This window comes from Dasypus novemcinctus, chromosome 8 (genome assembly GCF_030445035.2).
Source record: "Dasypus novemcinctus isolate mDasNov1 chromosome 8, mDasNov1.1.hap2, whole genome shotgun sequence".
NCBI classification, from domain to species: Eukaryota; Metazoa; Chordata; class Mammalia; order Cingulata; family Dasypodidae; genus Dasypus; species Dasypus novemcinctus.
The window spans coordinates 48,302,614-48,320,866 of NC_080680.1; the positions used below are offsets into that span (position 1 = coordinate 48,302,614).

General features: G+C 44.9%; 1 protein-coding gene across 1 annotated transcript in view; it reads right to left on the reverse strand.

Annotated features, from left to right (window-relative positions):
• GLDC (glycine decarboxylase) overlaps positions 1–18,253 on the reverse strand; it is an 85,604-nt gene that overhangs the window by 10,029 nt on the left and 57,322 nt on the right. Inside the window, exons 17-21 of the mRNA XM_004457381.5 lie at positions 11,746–11,871; positions 9,823–9,972; positions 8,190–8,302; positions 7,029–7,170; positions 4,516–4,627 (exon numbers count right to left, since the gene is read on the reverse strand). Of these exons, the coding sequence (XP_004457438.1) occupies positions 4,516–4,627; positions 7,029–7,170; positions 8,190–8,302; positions 9,823–9,972; positions 11,746–11,871 (643 nt within the window). The remainder of the gene's footprint in view (positions 1–4,515; positions 4,628–7,028; positions 7,171–8,189; positions 8,303–9,822; positions 9,973–11,745; positions 11,872–18,253) is intronic.

An 18,253-nucleotide genomic window follows, 5' to 3' on the forward strand; every position in this document is an offset into this window, starting at 1 on the left:
AGAGAAAGTTCTAATTTTCGCTAGGTAGATATATCAGCTTAAGCTGAAAGTCTGAAATGATCAAGTCAAAGAGCACAAAGGAAAGGAGGGGGTACAATGAATGAAAAAGCAAAATAAAAATTGTTTGGTTCCATACTTGGAATTCCAACCCCCATTCGCCCCCCTCTCCTGCACATTAACAACTTCATTGAGATAGAAGATGGCATTGGGAACATGCTACAGAAAAACAAGGCTTCTTAAAACCCTCCTTGGAAGCAGACACCGGACCAGAAGCAGAGACAAGACTTTACTCATCCCGCAGCCTGAGTGGCTGCCCTGAAATAAATGGAGATCACTAGCTAACTCAACAGGGCTTAGGTGGGCAACCAACGCCACTCCAAGCTTTTCAGTCACAATCCAAGGGCCACGACTGACAGAATCAGGCTGGGTCCCTGACAGTAAGGTCAAGCGCGAGGTGCTGGCTCAGGAAGGCCGCTCCCAGGCCCGTGGGACGTGGTGTCCAGCCCCTGAGGTCCATTCCATGTCTGCCCACACAGCAGGAGCCACTGGGGACCTGCTTCAGGGACAGAAATTTCCAAGCGGAATTGTGTTTGTCTCAGATTTTCAAAAAGGACAGGGATTTAAGAACTTAAAACATTAGTAAAACACTCGGGAACTGATGAAGCAGTCTATTCCCATTTGGATCAAACAGGGGGCTTAGCCTGCCACATGAGAAGATGCCTGTGAATTTTTTTTTTTTAAATTCTTCAATTTATCGTTTTACCTGAGGTAATCTCTTTCTTTCCTCATCCTAGCAGAATAAATACTACTGCTGTTCCCCTACTCTACTTCTTGCCTGTGAATTCCTCACGTCATAAAACCATAAGCCTCAACAGGATCACTGGTATTCAAATCTCTCAATGAAATGGTTCATAAAGACAAGCCTGGAGAAGCGGACTTGGCCCAGTGGTTAGGGTGTCCGTCTACCACATGGGAGGTCTGCAGTTCAAACCCCAGGCCTCCTTGACCCGTGTGGAGCTGGCCCATGCGCAGTGCTGATGCGCGCAAGGAGTGCCGTGCCACGCAGGGGTGTCCCCCACGTAGGGGAGCCCCACGCACAAGGAGTGCGCCCCATAAGGAGAGCCACCCAGCGCGAAAGAAAGTGCAGCCTGCCCAGGTATGGTGCCGCTCACAGGGAGAGCTGACGCAACAAGATGACGCAACAAAAAGAAACACAGATTCCCGTGCCGCTGACAACAGAAGCGGACAAAGAAGACTCAGCAAATAGACACAGAGAACAGACAACTGGGACGGGGCGGCGGGGGTGGGGGGAAGGGGAGAAGGGGAGAGAAATAAATAAATAAATAAATCTTTTTTTAAAAAAAAGACAAGCCTGGAGTTCATTAAAATTATTGCCTCATAATTGCCTATGTTCCAAACTTGTCTTTAGAGCTGGTAAATGTGATTAAAATGAGTATCAATCTTATAATCAGGAGGTACAGCGGTGATTCTTATTTTGGACTCTAAAATACTAAGCCTCAAATTGCATAATGAATGTGTTTACCAGACCAAACATGAGATGATTTTTGGTTTTGTAAACTTTAGGATTGGGTAATAAAGTCTGTACTCACCAAACTATTTCTGCTTGGGATGAGAAATACTATTTATTATTTAATTCTGGGATAAAATGCCAAAACAAACATAAATTTCATCCATCTTTTTCATTTTGTGCTACAAATCCCCTGGGACTGGGCAGACTCTGCCTGAATGCTGATCACATGGTAGGTACCCAGAACACCATGGCCCAATCCCTCTCCTCATCCTGCTTCTCTCCCTCGGAGGTCCGTCTTCCCCACTGAGTTCAAATCACAATTTTCCTTTTCTTTAAAAAAAAAAACTAAACTTTAAAAAAACACTGAAATGTACACTGCAAATGGGTGAATTATGTGGCTTGCGAAGTCTATCTCAATTATTAAAAAAATAAAGTTAATCTTAAGAAAGTTGTAGATATAAAAAACAAATTATTAGGGGAAAAAAACCTAAACCTTGTATATTAAAACTATCATTTTCACCTACCACAATGGCAAAGATATTTTGTGTTTCTGTTATTTTTCTGTCTGGTACTTAGTCCCCACTAGGCCCTGGTGCGATGGAAACTCTCATCAGCTTTTAGTATATAGGAATTGGTACGAAGACTCTGAGGGAAAATGAAGCCATGGGTGTCAAGAGATTAAATGCATCCATATCCTCTGACCTGATCATTTCTCTTCTAAGACTCTAACCTTAGGAAATAATCAGAGTTGTTAAAAAAAAAAATTATATATATATATATATATATAAAAGTAAGGATGTTCACTCTTACAAATGTGACATCTGGAAAAACAAAAACAAAACTGCTATGGATTTGGCTAAATTGTGATACGTACAACAGAATCGATGTAGCACTTTCAAAGAATATGTAATGACATGGGAAAATGTAGAACATGTAATGACATGGGAAAATATTCACAATATAAGTTTAAGTTTAAAAAAATAGAATAAACTGTAATTTGATCTTCATCATATAAAAGTAGAATAGGAAGAAACATAACAAAACATTAATAGTGGTTACATCTGAGTGGTGGAACCACAGATCATTTAAATTTTCTTTCTCATATTTTTTAATTGTCCAAAATTTCTATGTCAAGCATATATATATTACTTATATAATCAGACAAAACAAATATTTAAGCTACTCCTTAAGGCCAGCATACAAATAGGATTCATTTTACATCAGCGGAGCTATATCTGAATTCATTAGATCTTGTATCATCAATACCATTTCCAAAGCATTTCGGTTATTTTTTTGCTTAGAGACATGTTATCTACAACTCTTTTCTGCTCTGAGGGAGGGGCAGGGGAGGCATTCCTAACCAGAGCTTCTGGTTATTGTGTTCTTTCTATTTCAAATGCCAGAACAAAACCTCTGGATACATATTTGTAAGACCAGCCTTTAACCCAAGAGCACCTGGGATGGAAAAACCAGGAGCCGAGGCGGGTGCACACTCTTGCTCCCGGCCGGGGGTGCCGCATCCTGCCTGCATCTTTCTGCTCTGCTCTGGGAGTCTGTGCAGGCAGGTCCACAGCTCTCAGTGTCTACCTTGTTCTTAGTTCTGCCCCCATCTCTTATTCTCTCTATTGTATCTTTACTCTCCCTCTTCACAGCCTTTTTCCTGGCAGCTTGAAGCAATCCCCACTCCCCCCACTACCAAACTTCCCCAAACCAGCTTGCTTCTCCCTTCTACTCGGCATCCTCCATCCACTTCTCAGCCCATTTCAATCGGGCCTGTGCCTCGCCATTTTGCCCAGACAGCTTTCGAAGGTTACCAAAGGCTTCTGACTAGTTAAAACCAAAGGATCTTTAAAGAATCATATCATAAAATCAACTCCTCATTCCTTAAGGTCTGCCTTTCATTAGGCAACACCACGGTCACATATCTGCCGCCCTCATGTGACGTGCCAGGCTCTGTGCAGGGTGCTGGAGCTCAAGAACTGAAACAGTCTCCACCTGCAGGAGCTCAGAGTCTGATGGAGGGAGACAGACAACACGCCCAGCTGGAGAGGACACTGCTCTGTGGAGTAAGAGAGGATGGAGCCAGGGAGCCAAGAGGAGGGGACAGGAGAAGCTTCAGGGAGGAGGAGGAGTCAGAAAGGAAGTAGGAAGGACAAACGGGTTCTCTAGGAAGAGGCTCAGTGACAAACGCTGCATGGGTTCTAGGGCAGGCTCAACATGGAGCCCGAGCCCTCCCCTGGTGCTGGAGGGGGTTTACTCCGGTTTCTCTGTACTCTCTCCTTCCGCTCCACCATCTCCAAAACCTTAAGGCTACCTAAACTTTCTCTTTCACACTCAACTAACCAGTGACTCACCCCAACTGATTCTACTTCTAGATACCATGTTCACCCCCTGCCACTGCCCTAACTATAAGGCTATCCTCTGGGTCAAGGGCAAGAAGTCCACAGCCTTCCAAGGCCTTCAAGCCCCCAAGCTACAGCCCCTCCCTCCTCCTCATTTGCTCCCTTTCCCCCCCTCAACCCCAGCTAACCCGACAACTCCTTCCCTTACTTGCTCCTGAATCTCGGTTCGCTCAGGTTCTCATCTGCTGGTTTTCTTCCCAGGCTTATTTCACATGGCTCCTCCCAGAAGGCCCTCCCAATTATTCTGCCTTGGTTGCCCCCAGTCTGAATTACTCCATTCTTTTTGGGCATTCCCATAGCACCCTGGGAAGTAATTAGCTCATGGAATGGATGTGCACGCCTCTCAGTGGTGTGGGCTCCTTGTTGAGCGAGGCTGCAGAGACTCAGGGCATAGCATAGCCTTGCATAGAGTACTGCCCTTAGAATGTTCACTATTGTTAAGTTATTTCCTATAACTCTTTTTCCCGATTATATGCTAAGTCACAAAGGTCTCCTCCTCAGAAAATCACATGTATTAGGCCAAACTTGATTTGGCAGAGAATAAACCAAGGAAATGGAAGATAGACTAAAGTCGATACTTGCCTCTTACGCCCCTGAAAAGGACTCTGTAGTGTTTTTCTAGTCGTTTGGCCATGTAGTTGGCATTTAATATAGCGGTTTCCGTGGCCTGTGTAAGACCCTTGCCTCCCATCATCTGCAACAGAGGGAAAAAGAGCCATCAACCACTGAAGAGGGGAACCCAATGGGAAGGTCACTAACCAAATACACACCCAGATAATCCCACCCACAAAGGAGGTCAGCCCCACCATAACCTGGGGTTACAGATGAGTGGAAAATTCTAACAAGGACATCTATCAGACCTTTCTGAGCACAAAATGATTTTTGGCTGCTTCTTTTGAGCTGTAATTTTGCATTTCTTATTGTCATAATAAAAGCCTACAGAGGACAAACTTGACGGCTGACTATTATGTTATCTAACGAGGAGAAAGGATAGTTGTTAGATTGCTTGAGGGTTTTTTAACTGCGAATTTGAGAAGTCCTGGTGGAATCCCATGGGATCTTGGGCAAAATCCCTGTTGAATCGATTTTATATGGTCTATGGTCTGTCTTCCAGTTGTCCTCAGTCAAGGCTGTTTATGTTTAACAACTGCCAAGTTCAATCTTATTCTTTTCTGGTGGTCAACAAGTCCCTGTGATTACACGGGTTAAATATCATTCCCAACAAAAAACTCAAAATCGAGATTGCACTGATTTTTACTGCCAACTTTCTTCCCAGAATACCTCATGAACAATGAAGGCTCAATATATATTTAACGCATAACTAATGTAAAGCACATGGGAAAGCAACAAATAAAACAACAGAGATATCAAAGTTCACAGTAAGGAGAGGACACATTCCTAGAGTGGCAGCTGGAACCTAAGCAGAAACTTAACAATGGGTAGAATCTGGATAGGCGGAGGGAGAGGGAAAGGGGCGACAAGTGAGAGCACTGACAAGAACGAAGATGTGGAGAGGGAGGCGCGTTCTGCAGTCTGGGGCTCGCTGTAGGGCCTGGTGGGTGGTGCTTGCATTTTGCAAGCCTGAACTTTTGCTAGGAAGGATTTGGACTTGATTCAGCCAGTCTGTACCTCAGCTTCCTCGAGGCTTTTTCAAAAATGCTGATGGTTTGACTGTTTGCAAAAGAAACCTATCCTACATATGCTGAATTAGATTCTCTCTAGAGGCCTAGTCACGTACTGTTTTTTTACTTCCTAAGGATTTTTTGTAAGCTGATGAGAACCAGAGATAAAGCAATGGTAAGGTAGGAAAAGTGGGGGGAGCCTATGGCAAGCCTAGGAGTCCTGTTGCCAGCGTTCTAGCGTCCGGGTGACAAGTTACAACTGCCTGAAATAAGAGAAGGCCCAAGGTCAGAAGGACAGCTTGAACTTCTTCATCCACTTAGCTTTTAACATGGCTCTGTCTGGTCCCTGGCGTAAGGCCAAGCCAGTCTCAGGGCAAGTCTTTGTTTTTTACATGGGGGGAGGTATATCTCCAATCTGAATGTGTCCATAACAAATAACCCAGATTTCAGGGACCGAAAGGGAGCTGGGAATTTGATTCTGTTTGCAAAGCTGCAGCCCTTTATTATCATTGTTTTTATTGGTACCGTTTACAAAATAACTTGAGTGGCATCTTTTAAAAGCAGGTATCAGTCTCTGGGGTAAAGAATTGTTTTGCCTTCTAAGAAGGTTTGCATGAAGAATCATAAAAGCCACACTGTTCAAGAGTAACAGCCAGCCTCCCTCCATCCCCCACCCCAATAACTTGCATAGCTGAGTTTAGGGCTTTAGTTCCACCCAGGGCCACCTTCCCTTAAGGAGGGGTTGGGTTTTGGAAGGTTGCTCTCCTTAGCAGCTGAACTAGTGTTCCTGTCCAAATGTCTTATCAGCTGGAGGAGGGCAGACCAGTCGGAACAAGAGCTGTATAAAATAAATAAGCTCTGGCCTCACTGATTTCTGGAGAAAGACAAAGGAAAGAAGCCTGTCTTCGGACAAAGTCTAATTACCCCCAAAGGAACAGCTACGCAGGACACAAAGTGCAAAGAGCTTTGGGAAAGCTCTACACGAGCACATTTCCACTACTTTTCTTTTTTTCTGCCAGGTCCCCAAGAAATCTGAAGTGAAGTGAGATATATTCCTAAAATTTATCCAAGGATCTCAACCAAGTGTAAGAATTAGTATGTGAGCTTGAGCTGCTTTTCGCTTGCAAGGGCTGTACAAATCCTACAGGAAACCAAATGACGTGGCCAGAACGTCCATATGACTCATGGAACTTAACTCTGTCTGGAAAAACATATCTGGTGTGTCAGCTTTCCTGATGTTAAACCCACCATGAGAACCCACAGGAAACAGAGTCATAAAGGAATGAAATGAATTTTAATGAATCTCTTTGGAAGGTTTCTTCTGCCCAAGTCATCAGCAATATCCACTGAGGCACATCCCAGATCACTGGGTTTCTTCATTTGTAAGTCAAGAGGGGTCTGCAGTCGCATTTTCCCACCCACACATCACATCCCCTGCCCTCTCCCCACCCACCACACATTGGCTCATCTTACCTTGATGTAAGCCCATGAAATGGGCAGGATGGAGCTGGAGCCCCACGGGGCTGCACTGATAGTACCCAACGGCCGGGTGTCCTCACTCTGCTTGACCAAAGTGATGGGATGATTGGGCAGAAAAGGAGCAAGATGCTTCTTCCTATATGTTTTTTAAAGTATAAATTCATGAGATGTAAAAAGATCCTGTTCAACCAAACAGGCAACTTCCAGGCCCTGTTAGGAAGTGCTGTTCTCAGCAAGGGAACTCTGACCACTGCAGGTACCTGACACCTGCTAAGAGGCACGTGACAGGAAGTGGTCATTCCTTCCCTCCTCCCAGGCCCCAACTTCCACAAATTTCCCCAAGGTATCAAGGGACATAGAAGGGGCACTTTTCAGAAGCCCCTCACGGCTGCATGCCTGAAGCCAGCGTGCAAGCATCACTCACCCTCCCTCCTCCCCAGATGAGGCAGTGGGGCTTGCCCATTTACTATAAATGATAATATTAATAAGAATAATCAGAAAGAACGCAGAGAAAGCAAGGGGGCCAAACTAGAGGACTGAAGAAGGTTGGAGATGGCTGCTCTCACCACCATTCTCACAAGATGATTTGATTCCACAGTGCGAAAGGGCACTAGGGAACTGACAGTGACAACACATTCCTTTAGGCTTATTCTGATTTCATTTAATTATTTCTCATTGTTAGTCTTGTTTCCTTCTTATTTATCTCAGATGCAATATGAATTCGGTTGCAAAGTATTTAACACCTCAAACCCAAATCACTTTCAAGGTACCTATCAGCTGATTAAAAAAAGAAAAGCTGCTTGAAAGCTAAGGTAAAGTCTGAGAGGAACTTCCAGGTGCTAACAACAGTCCAGCTCTGAACCATACTGGTCAAGTAAAAGCTCCCTGTCTATTGCTCTGTTAATAAATCACTCCATCTGTTCATGACTAGGAGCTGTGTGGCCAAGCACTGTGGCTATGAAAATCAAACCTTATACTTGTCTTTGGACATCCCCTAGAAGCGCTCGTCACTGCTGTCTACCAGCCTTGTCCCGGGAGCCTGCACTCTACACATTAGTGTCCTGGACCCACGAGGCCTTGAGGGAAGAACAGCACTTCTGGAGCCATGCCTGCATCTTCATTCTCCAGAACCATCCTGAAACATCCAGAACTCACACTCCAATGGGCCCCATGCCCGGGCCGCCTCCGCCGTGGGGAATGCAGAAGGTCTTGTGAAGGTTTAGGTGCGAGACATCAGACCCAAAGTCTCCAGGTCGACAAAGCCCCACCTACCGCAAAGGGAAAGAGCCAAAAGAAAAGTCAAGAGCCGCAAATGGCACTTCAAAGAGAAAATCATGCTCTGTGCAGTGCCTCCCTGGCCAACTTCTGTAGTCAAAATCTGGCATCCCATAGGCAGAGTGGCTTGTGATTTCTATGGAAATGGCAACTGACCATATAACCCAACTTAGATTTAAAAATATAAATTTGTGGGGGAAATGGGGAATTACTGCTTAATGGGTACAGTTTCTATTTGGGGTGATTAAAAAGTTTTGGGAACAGATAGTGGTGATGATTACACAACATTGTGAATGTAATTAATGCCACTGAATTCTACACTTAATAATGGCTGAAATGGCAAATATATATATACATACTCCCCCCCACGGCCCCCCTAGGTACTGCGGCCGGGGATTGAGCCGGGGCCTCATATGTGGGAAGCTAGTGCTCAACCACTGAACCACATTGGTTCCTCTGAGTTCGCGGTTTCATTTGTTTGCTTTTGTTTTTAGGAGGCACTGGGAATCTAACCCAGGACCTCCCATGTGGGAAGCAAGCACTCAGTAACTTGAGCCACATCTGTTCCCCTGATGTTATGTATATTTTACTACAACAAAAATTTTTTAAAAGATGGAAAGTCTAAAAAAATAAAAATAAGTATTTGAATTACAGTTCATTCCTAATTAATAATAATAATAATTATTAGGCTATTATTCAATAGCCTCCTTGCTATTGAATCAGTAACTTTCGCCCCAGCAGTTCTACCTTCCCCTGAACGTTCAGCTTCAGGGGATTAATCACGTGTTCTGACAAGTGGCTCTGTGGGGCACCGAGAGGAAAGGGACTGGAGTGCCACCAGAGATGTGCTTCACTGAGGGAGGGAAAGCGGGGCTGCTCATCTTCCAGAAATGGCCCAGACTCCAGCCACAACACTCACCTGGCTTCCTGCCACTGTGTCACTAAGGCTAATTTTGAATGTGGCCAAAGATAAAGAATTTGTTTATGCAATTGGAGCAACAATCTTTGAAGCTTATAAAAGGAATCAGAGAGAGGCAAAGTAATGAAAAACAAGTGTGAAATAGCAAAAATAAAATAAAACCCAAGAAACTGAGAGTCCTTTCTGTCAGTGGATCCTACAAGCACTCCACAAAGACCCACCACAGACAAGACCGTCCCCTCAGGGACTACTTTACAGCTGATGAAGCTGAAGCCAGCGGCCAGACATCGACTAGCATCCAGACTTGTGTCTGAACTCAGGGACAGTCAGACAACCTTACAAGATTTCTAAGGAAATTCAGCTCACTCCCTGCTTCCGTACAACCTTCTAACCTCCTCCCCAGCACCCTCCATCACCTCTTCTAGATTCTCAGGGAAACTAGGGTGCTTTGCTTGAAGCTAGCCTCGGTTCTGAATTCAGTGTCAACCTTTTAAGATGACTGTCAAGAAGCCAGAAAGGGAAATACTTTCTTTTGGCTTAACTATTTCTCAGTGGGGACTAAGAAAGCACACCCTTGCCGCTCTCGTTTCCCACCTGAGCGTTCATATTTGCCCCGTCCAGGTAGACTTGTCCTCCATGTTGGTGGATCAGAGAACACACGTCACTGATGTTCTCTTCAAACACCCCGTTGGTGGAGGGGTATGTGATCATGATCGCTGCCAGGTTCCCCTCGTGTTTGTTCACCTAGGGGATAGAAAAGGGAAGAGGGAGACACAGGGAGGAAACGTTTTTCTCTTGGCCAAATCCTTGCTTTTTATTTTTAAAAATTAAGAGAGGAAGGTGGCAAGCGGATTTGGTCCAACAGATAGGGCATCCACCTACCATATGGGAGGTCCAAGGTTCAAACCCAGGGCCTCCTAACCCAAGTGATGGGCTGGCCCCTGCATTGTGCTGATGCGCGCAGGGAGTGCCGTGCCACGCATGGATGTCCCCTGCATAGGGGAGCCCCACGCACAAGGAGTGCACCCCGTAAGGAGAGCCACCCAGCACAAAACAAAGTCCAGCCTGCCCAGGAGTGGCGCCAAACACATGGAGAGATGACGCAGCAAGATGACGCAACAAAAAGAGACACAGATTCCTGGTGCCGCTGACAAGAATGCAAGAGGACACAGAAGATCACACAGTGAATGGACACAGAGAGCAGACACAATGGGGGCGGGGGGAAATAAATAAATAATAAAGAGGCAAGTTTGATCTTTTCATTCCTGAAACTGACTCGAAATACAACAGCAATAAAAGATCCACAGAGATCAGTCCCTTCATATCATTCCAAAGAAATAACAAGATTCCTTTAGGTTAGGTCTCCCAAAAAACTGTTCACGATTTTCAGAAGATTTCTGGATATTTTAGCCCCAACTAGCTGAGACTGTTGGTCTTCCTTTGGTTCAAATCATCTCAGCACTTACTTTGACCTCCTTGGTTCTAGACATGCCCCTGCTACTTAAGCCCTCTCCGGTCCTCCAGCCCTACCTTCTACCCCCTTTCCCTCCCATTTTTCTCTGAAATTAGAATTCCCATAAGGTGTGCGCCTGCTGATAAAAATCTCCCTCATTTTTCCTTTTGACAGAAGGCTAACATATACAAAAGGCATGCTTCAGGTTTTTTGGCCAGGAAGTCAGAGAAGGCCCATGTGGAAATGAAAAACAAACAGTTGTGTCCTATAGTGGAGAGACAATAATTACAACTACGGGCCCAGAATATTTGTCAGAAAAGACTTTGTGGGGTGAGGGAAGGGTGGGGTGGGTGGGGGGAAAGAGGAGCAGCATGTGTCCTCAGTCCCCACGCCTAAGAACCCTGACAACATTGCACTGCTATTCAACTCATTTCCTTCCCTCTTAAGATGCAGCCTCCTGGCCATGCTGGAAAACAGATACGGTTGCTAAGCAACCTCTTCCTGGAGGGTGGGAGCTGGGAGTGGGGGTTGGTGCCTGAGGGAGGAGAGCGGATGCTGCTGGGAGTCCAGCCCCGCACACACATTTGCAAAATCTACATTTATGCTTGAATTCCCAACACAGAGATGGAATGAGAGTGTGACTGCCAGCACGATGGTTGACGGAGGAAGGAGGGGAAGGAGAGAAGAGGCGGGGCAGAAAGAGGCAGGCAGCACCCCTTAACCAACGCCAGGACGAGGCCCCTCCTTTTCTCACACTGCAAGAATCAGAGGATGGGATTTCCGTTTAAACTTCTGTCATGAAGGAAGGGGGAAGGTCAAGGCAGTTCACCTTTATTCGGGACCAAAAACATGACTAGGGCTTTTTCTTTTTCTTTACTTTCATAAAGACCGTTCGGGTTTCTGATTTTATGCTATTTCCCTCAAACCCATTCAAAGGAGGAACTGGCGTCTTTTAATTAGAACATAAGGGACACGATTATGTCATCCATTCTGTCCCTGATCCCCACCACGCCTTCCCAACCCTGATCTCTCCCAGCTGTCATCGGAAGACAATGAGCAGATACCATGGACTTGAGGTGAGCTACGTCGATATTCCCGTATTTATCCACCTCCACGGGCTGAATCTTCATGCCGGCCATGTGGGCGCTTGCCGGGTTGGTCCCATGTGCTGATTTAGGAATGAGGCAAACCTTAGGAATAGGAAAGGAGCAAGGAAGGGAAAACAAAAGTCACCAGGCCATTAATAGTGACAGACAGATCTTACAACAAGCTGGGAGCACATGCTTTTGTTTCAGCTGGCCAACAGTGCTCTATTTAATATCTGCTACAATTTAATTATTCCTATTATTATTCCAATGTCCAAAATAGGAGTTTCCATTTGAATTCCCAAATACTATTCCCCCAAAGACTTTCAGATAGTAGTACTCTCTTCCCTTATCCCAGCACACCAAAAATAGGCCTGTGCTTATTCTAACCTTGTCCCAGCTATAATATATAGAAGTATATAGAGATAGAAATATATTTAAAAAAAATATATATATACACATATATATATAGAAAGCCCCTTATAAACATGAAATTAGAAGGTAAACCCAGGACACAAATGTTGTATCAGAGCGTCAGCACACTGCTTGACTTATCCAGGAGAGACGACAATGGTGGACACACTCCAAGGCGTCCCCAACACACCAGTGAAGCCATCATCTATTGGATGCTTACTCTGGGCAACAAATTGTTAGTTGCCATAAGAATCATAAGCTAAGCTTGAAAAACGACCAACCCCTGCCCTCTGCTTGCACCGCTTGCCACCAACAACACTGGCACATGCTCAAATGGGAGTCTAGAGCCCATGGGTGCCATAGGAACTCAGGAAAAGGAGGCTTCAAGTTGAAGATATCAAGAGGAAGTGTCTCAAGAGCTGAGTCTAAACCGGATGGCCAGGGCAATGTTAGAATCCCCAGGTTTAAATCATTTCATTTCCTCTAGTCATACATGCTCTTGTGGATATGACAATGCACTGCCATGGTTTAGAAAGCCACAAAGCTTTTCCCAACGGAAAGCAGCAAGAAAAAGCAACGACTACCCTAAAAGCCATTTTTTATCCCAGAATCAATACTGTAACCCCTTGAAAAGAAATGGAGGATCATTATAAAAATGGGCTTCTAAAGGGAAAACTTAGCTTACGGTTTTTTTCCCCAGAACAGTAAAGTAGTCTACTTAAGGAAAATACATGTCTGAAAAGAGAACTTAGATCAAAGGCAAACGTGGAATTGATTGCTCTTCTGCAGTCTGAACATTTGTACCTCTTCTGAGTAGCTACTGATCATATAATGGCTATGCTGTGTTGTCCTCAAACGGCTTTTCTTGATCAATATGTCCTTTTATGTATTTAATTTTTGAACTTTAATTTCTCAGGAGCAAAGCTGGAGTCCTCTGTAAGGCTTGGGCTCTCTCAAAAGGTATTTTTGTCCAGCATCTTTGGATAAAAGAATTCTTTCAGTGCAGAAGATTGATAAGGGTGAGAGAAAGTGAATAGTAAAAATGAATATAAAACATTTGGAAATGGCCCAACTTAACAATTCAGACAAGGGAAGTCCTATTTGAAATAAAGAGTCACACTTGGGAAGCAGATGTGGCTCAAGTAATTGAGTTCCCGCCTACCATGTGGGAGGTCCAGGTTTGGTTCCCGAGGCTTCCTGGAGAAGGCGAGCAAGACAGTGAGCTGGTAGGATGAATAGGCATGGTGAGCTGATACAACAAGATGACACAACAAAAGAGACACAAAGAGGAAAGACAATGAGAGACACAACAAACTAAGGAGCTGAGGTGGCTCAAGCAATCATAGTCTCTCTCCCACATGAGAGGTCCCAGGTTCAGTTCCCAGTGCCTCCTAGAGAAAAGATGCGCAGACACAGAGTGCACACAACAAATGGACACAGTGAGCAGACAACAAGCACAAACAATGAGGGGGGGAATAAATAAATAAAATAAATCTTAAAAAAAAAAAAAAAGATTCAAGCTGAAGTCCTGTGGTGGGCTGAAAATTGAATTGCCCAATCCCTGAAACCTGTGAAGTTACCTTATATGACAAAAGGGACTTGGCAGATGTGATTAAAATAAGGATGTTGATATGGGAAGACTATCCTGGATTGCCCGGTGGACCGTAAATGCCATCACAAATGACCTTGTAAGAGAGAGGCAAAGGGAGTCTTGACTATGGAGAAAGTAGGAGATGTGATAATAAAGCAGGAGCTTGGAGTGATGGGAGGAAGAAGTCATGAGCCAAGGAATGCAGGCAGCCTCCAAAAGCTAGAAACAGCAAGAACACGGATTCTCCCCTGGAGCTCTAGAAGGAACCAGACCTGCTGCCACCTCTATGTTAACCCAGTGAAACTGATTTCAGATTTCTGGCTTATCGTACTGTTAAAAAAAATGAAGTTGTGTTGTTTTAAGCCACTAAATTTCTGGTAATTTCTTAATAAAGCAATCCTGATATAAGGAGTAGAAAAAGAAAAAGGTCTTGTCAATGATTCGCGAAGGGAGGAGATGTAGCTCTGAGGGTGAGCTCCTGCTTCTCATGTACAAGGCCCCAGGTTCAATCCCTGTTACCTCCTAAAAATATATAAAAAAATAAAATCAAATTTTAAAAAGACTCACTTATGCAGTGCTGTTAGACATTTTTGGTGTTCCATGGGGGCTTAGGGCGCATTAATTCTCTGTTATAACGTTAATCTCTCCTCACTTTAAAACTATGGTGTTAAGAGGGACAAAAGTAAAAGAACCCAGAATTGATTCTTTGGTTAATACAAAATTAGTCCAGCTTTTGGTGAATTTCCATTTAGATGGATGCTGTCTTTTTATAGCAGAGGTGCCTGTCATAGTAACTCACCCAGCATTGATAAATAGGTCATACCAAAGCATGCTGAAAGAGTACAGGATTAAGGAGGAGTGCCCCTGTGCAAGGAAATCCATTTCCTACCACTGGTCAGATCCAACAACCAAAGTCCACTATTTTGCCCCAGAAAGCTGGGAAGAGAAAACTATTCCATAACAGTTTTTTGGTGGTATATCTTTATTTGGGCAGGGCCATTGTGTTCCTCTTATGTAAGAAACTCAATTTCTGATCAGCAAACTAGAGTTAAGAGAAACAGATGTGGCTTAAGCGATAAGGCCTCCTCCTACCATATAGGAGGACCCTGATTTGATCCCTGGGGCCTCCTGGTGAAAAAGAGAAAGTGTGTCTGCATGGAGAGCCAGTACCCACGTGGGAACCAAGTGCCCACACAAGTGCCCGGGCAAGTGAGTCACACAGCAAGATGATGATGCAACAAAAGAGAGACAAAGGGGAGAGTCAAGGTGAAGTGCAGCAGAAACCAGGAACTGAGGTGGCGCAACTGACAGGGAACCTCTCTCCACATCAGAGGACCCCAGGATGGAATCCCAGTGAATCCTAGAGGAGAAAGACAAGAAGAGAAGACAAAAAGAGAAACAGATACAGAAGATCACACAGTGATTGGATACAGACAGCAAAAACAGCAGTGCAGGGAGGGGGAGGGAAGAAAAATAAATCTTAAAAAAAACGAGTTAATACTTGACTAACAAATTGAGTTATTACTTATAAAGTGCTTAGGAGAGGCCTTAGCACATGATGATTGCTATGTAAGTGTTTGTTAAATAAACTTGCTGTATTAGTCATCCAAAGAAGTGCTGATGCAAAATACCAGAAATTGACTGGTTTTTATAAAGGGTATTTATTTGGGCCAGAAGCTTACAGATATTAGGCCATAAAACTTAAGTTACAGGAAGCGAACTTGGCCCAATGGATAGGGCGTCCACCTACCACATGGGAGGCCTGCGGTTCAAACCCCAGGCCTCCTTGACCCATGTGGAGCTGGCCCATGCACAGTGCTGATGTGCGCAAGGAGTGCTGTGCCACGCAGGGGTGTGCCCCGCATAGAGGAGCCCCACGCACAAGGAGTGCGCCCCGTAAGGAGAGCCGCCCAGTGCAAAAGGAAGTGTAGCCTGCCCAAGAATGGCACCGCACACACAGAGAGATGACACAATAATATGATACAACAAAAAGAAACACAGATTCCTGGTGCCACTGATAAGGAAAGAAGTAGTCACAGAAGAACACACAGTGAATGGACACAGAGAGCAGACAACTGGGGTGGGGGGTGGGGGGGGTGGGAGAGAAATAAATATAAAATAAATCTTTAAAAAAAAAAACAAGTTACTTCCCTCACCAAAGTCTATTTTCACAAGTTGGAATGAGACGGCTGCTGATGTCTGCAAGGGTTCAGGCTTCCTGGGTTCCTCCCTTCCAGGGTCTTGCTTCTCTCTGGGTTCAGGGTTCCTCTTTTACCAGGGATTGCTTCTTCCTGGGCTCTGGGTTCCTCTCTTCCTGGGGCCTGCTTTTGTTTCCTCCGTGAGCTTACTTTCCAGAGCTCCAGCCTAAGGCGTCAACATCAAACTCCAACATCAAAAACCCTCAACTCTGTCCTTTGCCATGTCTTTTATCTGTGAGTCCCCACCCACCAAGGGGTGGGGGCTCAACGCGGTACTGGCACAAGAGGTTTACATAATTACTTAATCAAGTAAACCTATGAATCCAATATAATCTAATATGCCCAGAGAAGAAGTTCAGTTAACAAACATAATCCAATATTCCTTTTTGGAATTCATCAATAATACCAAACTGCTGTACTTATATTCTTCCTAATTAAACTGGTAAATCAAGAACTTTGGCACTGCAATTTTAGGAGCTTCTGAAATTTAACCTAAGAACAAATGTGAAAATAACTTCAAAAAGCAGCTTTCAACAGGAGACTCATGAGGAGCCCAGGCGGTTCTGTTTCCCCAAGTTTCCTTTCAGAAAAGGCTACATTTTACTGGATCCATTAGAGTCTATTGTGTGGGAGCAGCTGCGTCAGACATCACTGACATGGAAAAATCTTCCTTGATTATTTGAATAAGAAGTCATTTTCTTTTTCTCTAACTAAAAAAGTTGGCCTTAATTAGGCTTTAATCTAGAAAGGATGCCAACATTTCCAAATTTATGAGTTTTGTAATTCTACAAGCTCAGCAACCGGGTGGCCTTCCCTGCCTCCTCCCCGTCTCGCTTCCTGAGGTGCAGCATCCAGCAGCCCCCAGCTCTCCAGTTTCAGAAGGGACGGCCTCTAGCAGCATTTTAATGACAGCAGTGTAGACGGCGGTGCCAAGAGCGGAGGGAGGACTAGAAATCACAGAGCTCTGAAAACATCTCTCATTCTTTCTCAATGGCTTTTCTGTCCCCAAAGCCTGGCCATTCACAGCTACTTCCTGATGTCAGATGGGGAGATTTCGGGAACAACGACGGGTGGGAAACATGATCAAGAATAAAGAACCTGAATTTTAGCCAGCCCTTTGGCTCTAGCTAGCCACTGCCTTTTCATGTACACCGCAAATATGGGGCTTTTGGGAAAGCACGGGCGAGCAAGGAGGGTGAGGACGGAGAGGGCGAGCAGCATGAGATGGGGATGGATGGGGACTGGGGCTCTTTCTGATGTCCCCAGACAACTCGTGATTAAAGAGGCATAGATAGACAGCCGTATACGACCATGTTCTTTAGAATTCGTAATAAATGTGTTAAACAGTGTAAGATGTGGGTGGTGGGGAAAGGGGTGGGATTCCTGTATGGTATGCACGATTGTTTTATAAACTCACAACTTCACAAATCTAAAAACTAAAGTTTTTAAGAGGTGTTTCAGGGGCTACTTCAGTACATGGAAGATAGGAAGGGGAAAACTATAAAGGGAATTCTTATCGCAGGTCGTCTAGTATCCTCTCACTGGACAACTAGAGCGCCAGTTTACTTTGCGGTCTATGAAACTGCTGAGATTCTGGAGTCTGAAGAGCTATTGTAATTCTGAACTGGCCCTTCCTTAGAAAGCTAAGACTTCAAAATCACAAGAAAACCCAAACGAAGAAAACAAAGTTGTAACATCAGAATCTATGTCCCTCTGATTTCTCGCTTTGATAAACTGCTTTACATGTGGCTGGTATTCAATAATTTACTGAATAAACAAATGCCCTGTTTTTTCAAAGACCTTTAAAAATCAATCCTGTTCTCCAGCCAGGGCTAAGAAGCCATACCTATGGGTTCAGGATGGCTAAGCACGGGAAGGAAAGAGGGAATGTTCCTGTTTTGAAAGGGATGTGAAGCACTATTAGAATTCTTCATTGCAGAATCCAGACAACTGGCCCAAAGCCATCTTTCAGTTTTGGTAAGGCCATGAATGGACTCGGGCTGGGCCTCGACCCACCCACCCCGCGTAACTGCGTGGCAGGAACCAACCCCACGCCCTCCTCTCCAGCTTCCCCTGGACCAGCGGCTGCTGCCGCCCTGCCTCTGCCTCCCGCCCACTGCTCCTCTACACTCCAGGTCAGCAGGCGCCCCGGCTCAGTGCCGGTCATCACCAGAGCAGAGAACCAGGGCCCCGGCCGCCTGCAGCCGGTCTGAAGACTCTGCTAGATCACCTGGCAAAGGCGCTGCCCCTCGGGACTAGTGGGATCCTACCAAGCCCACAGGCA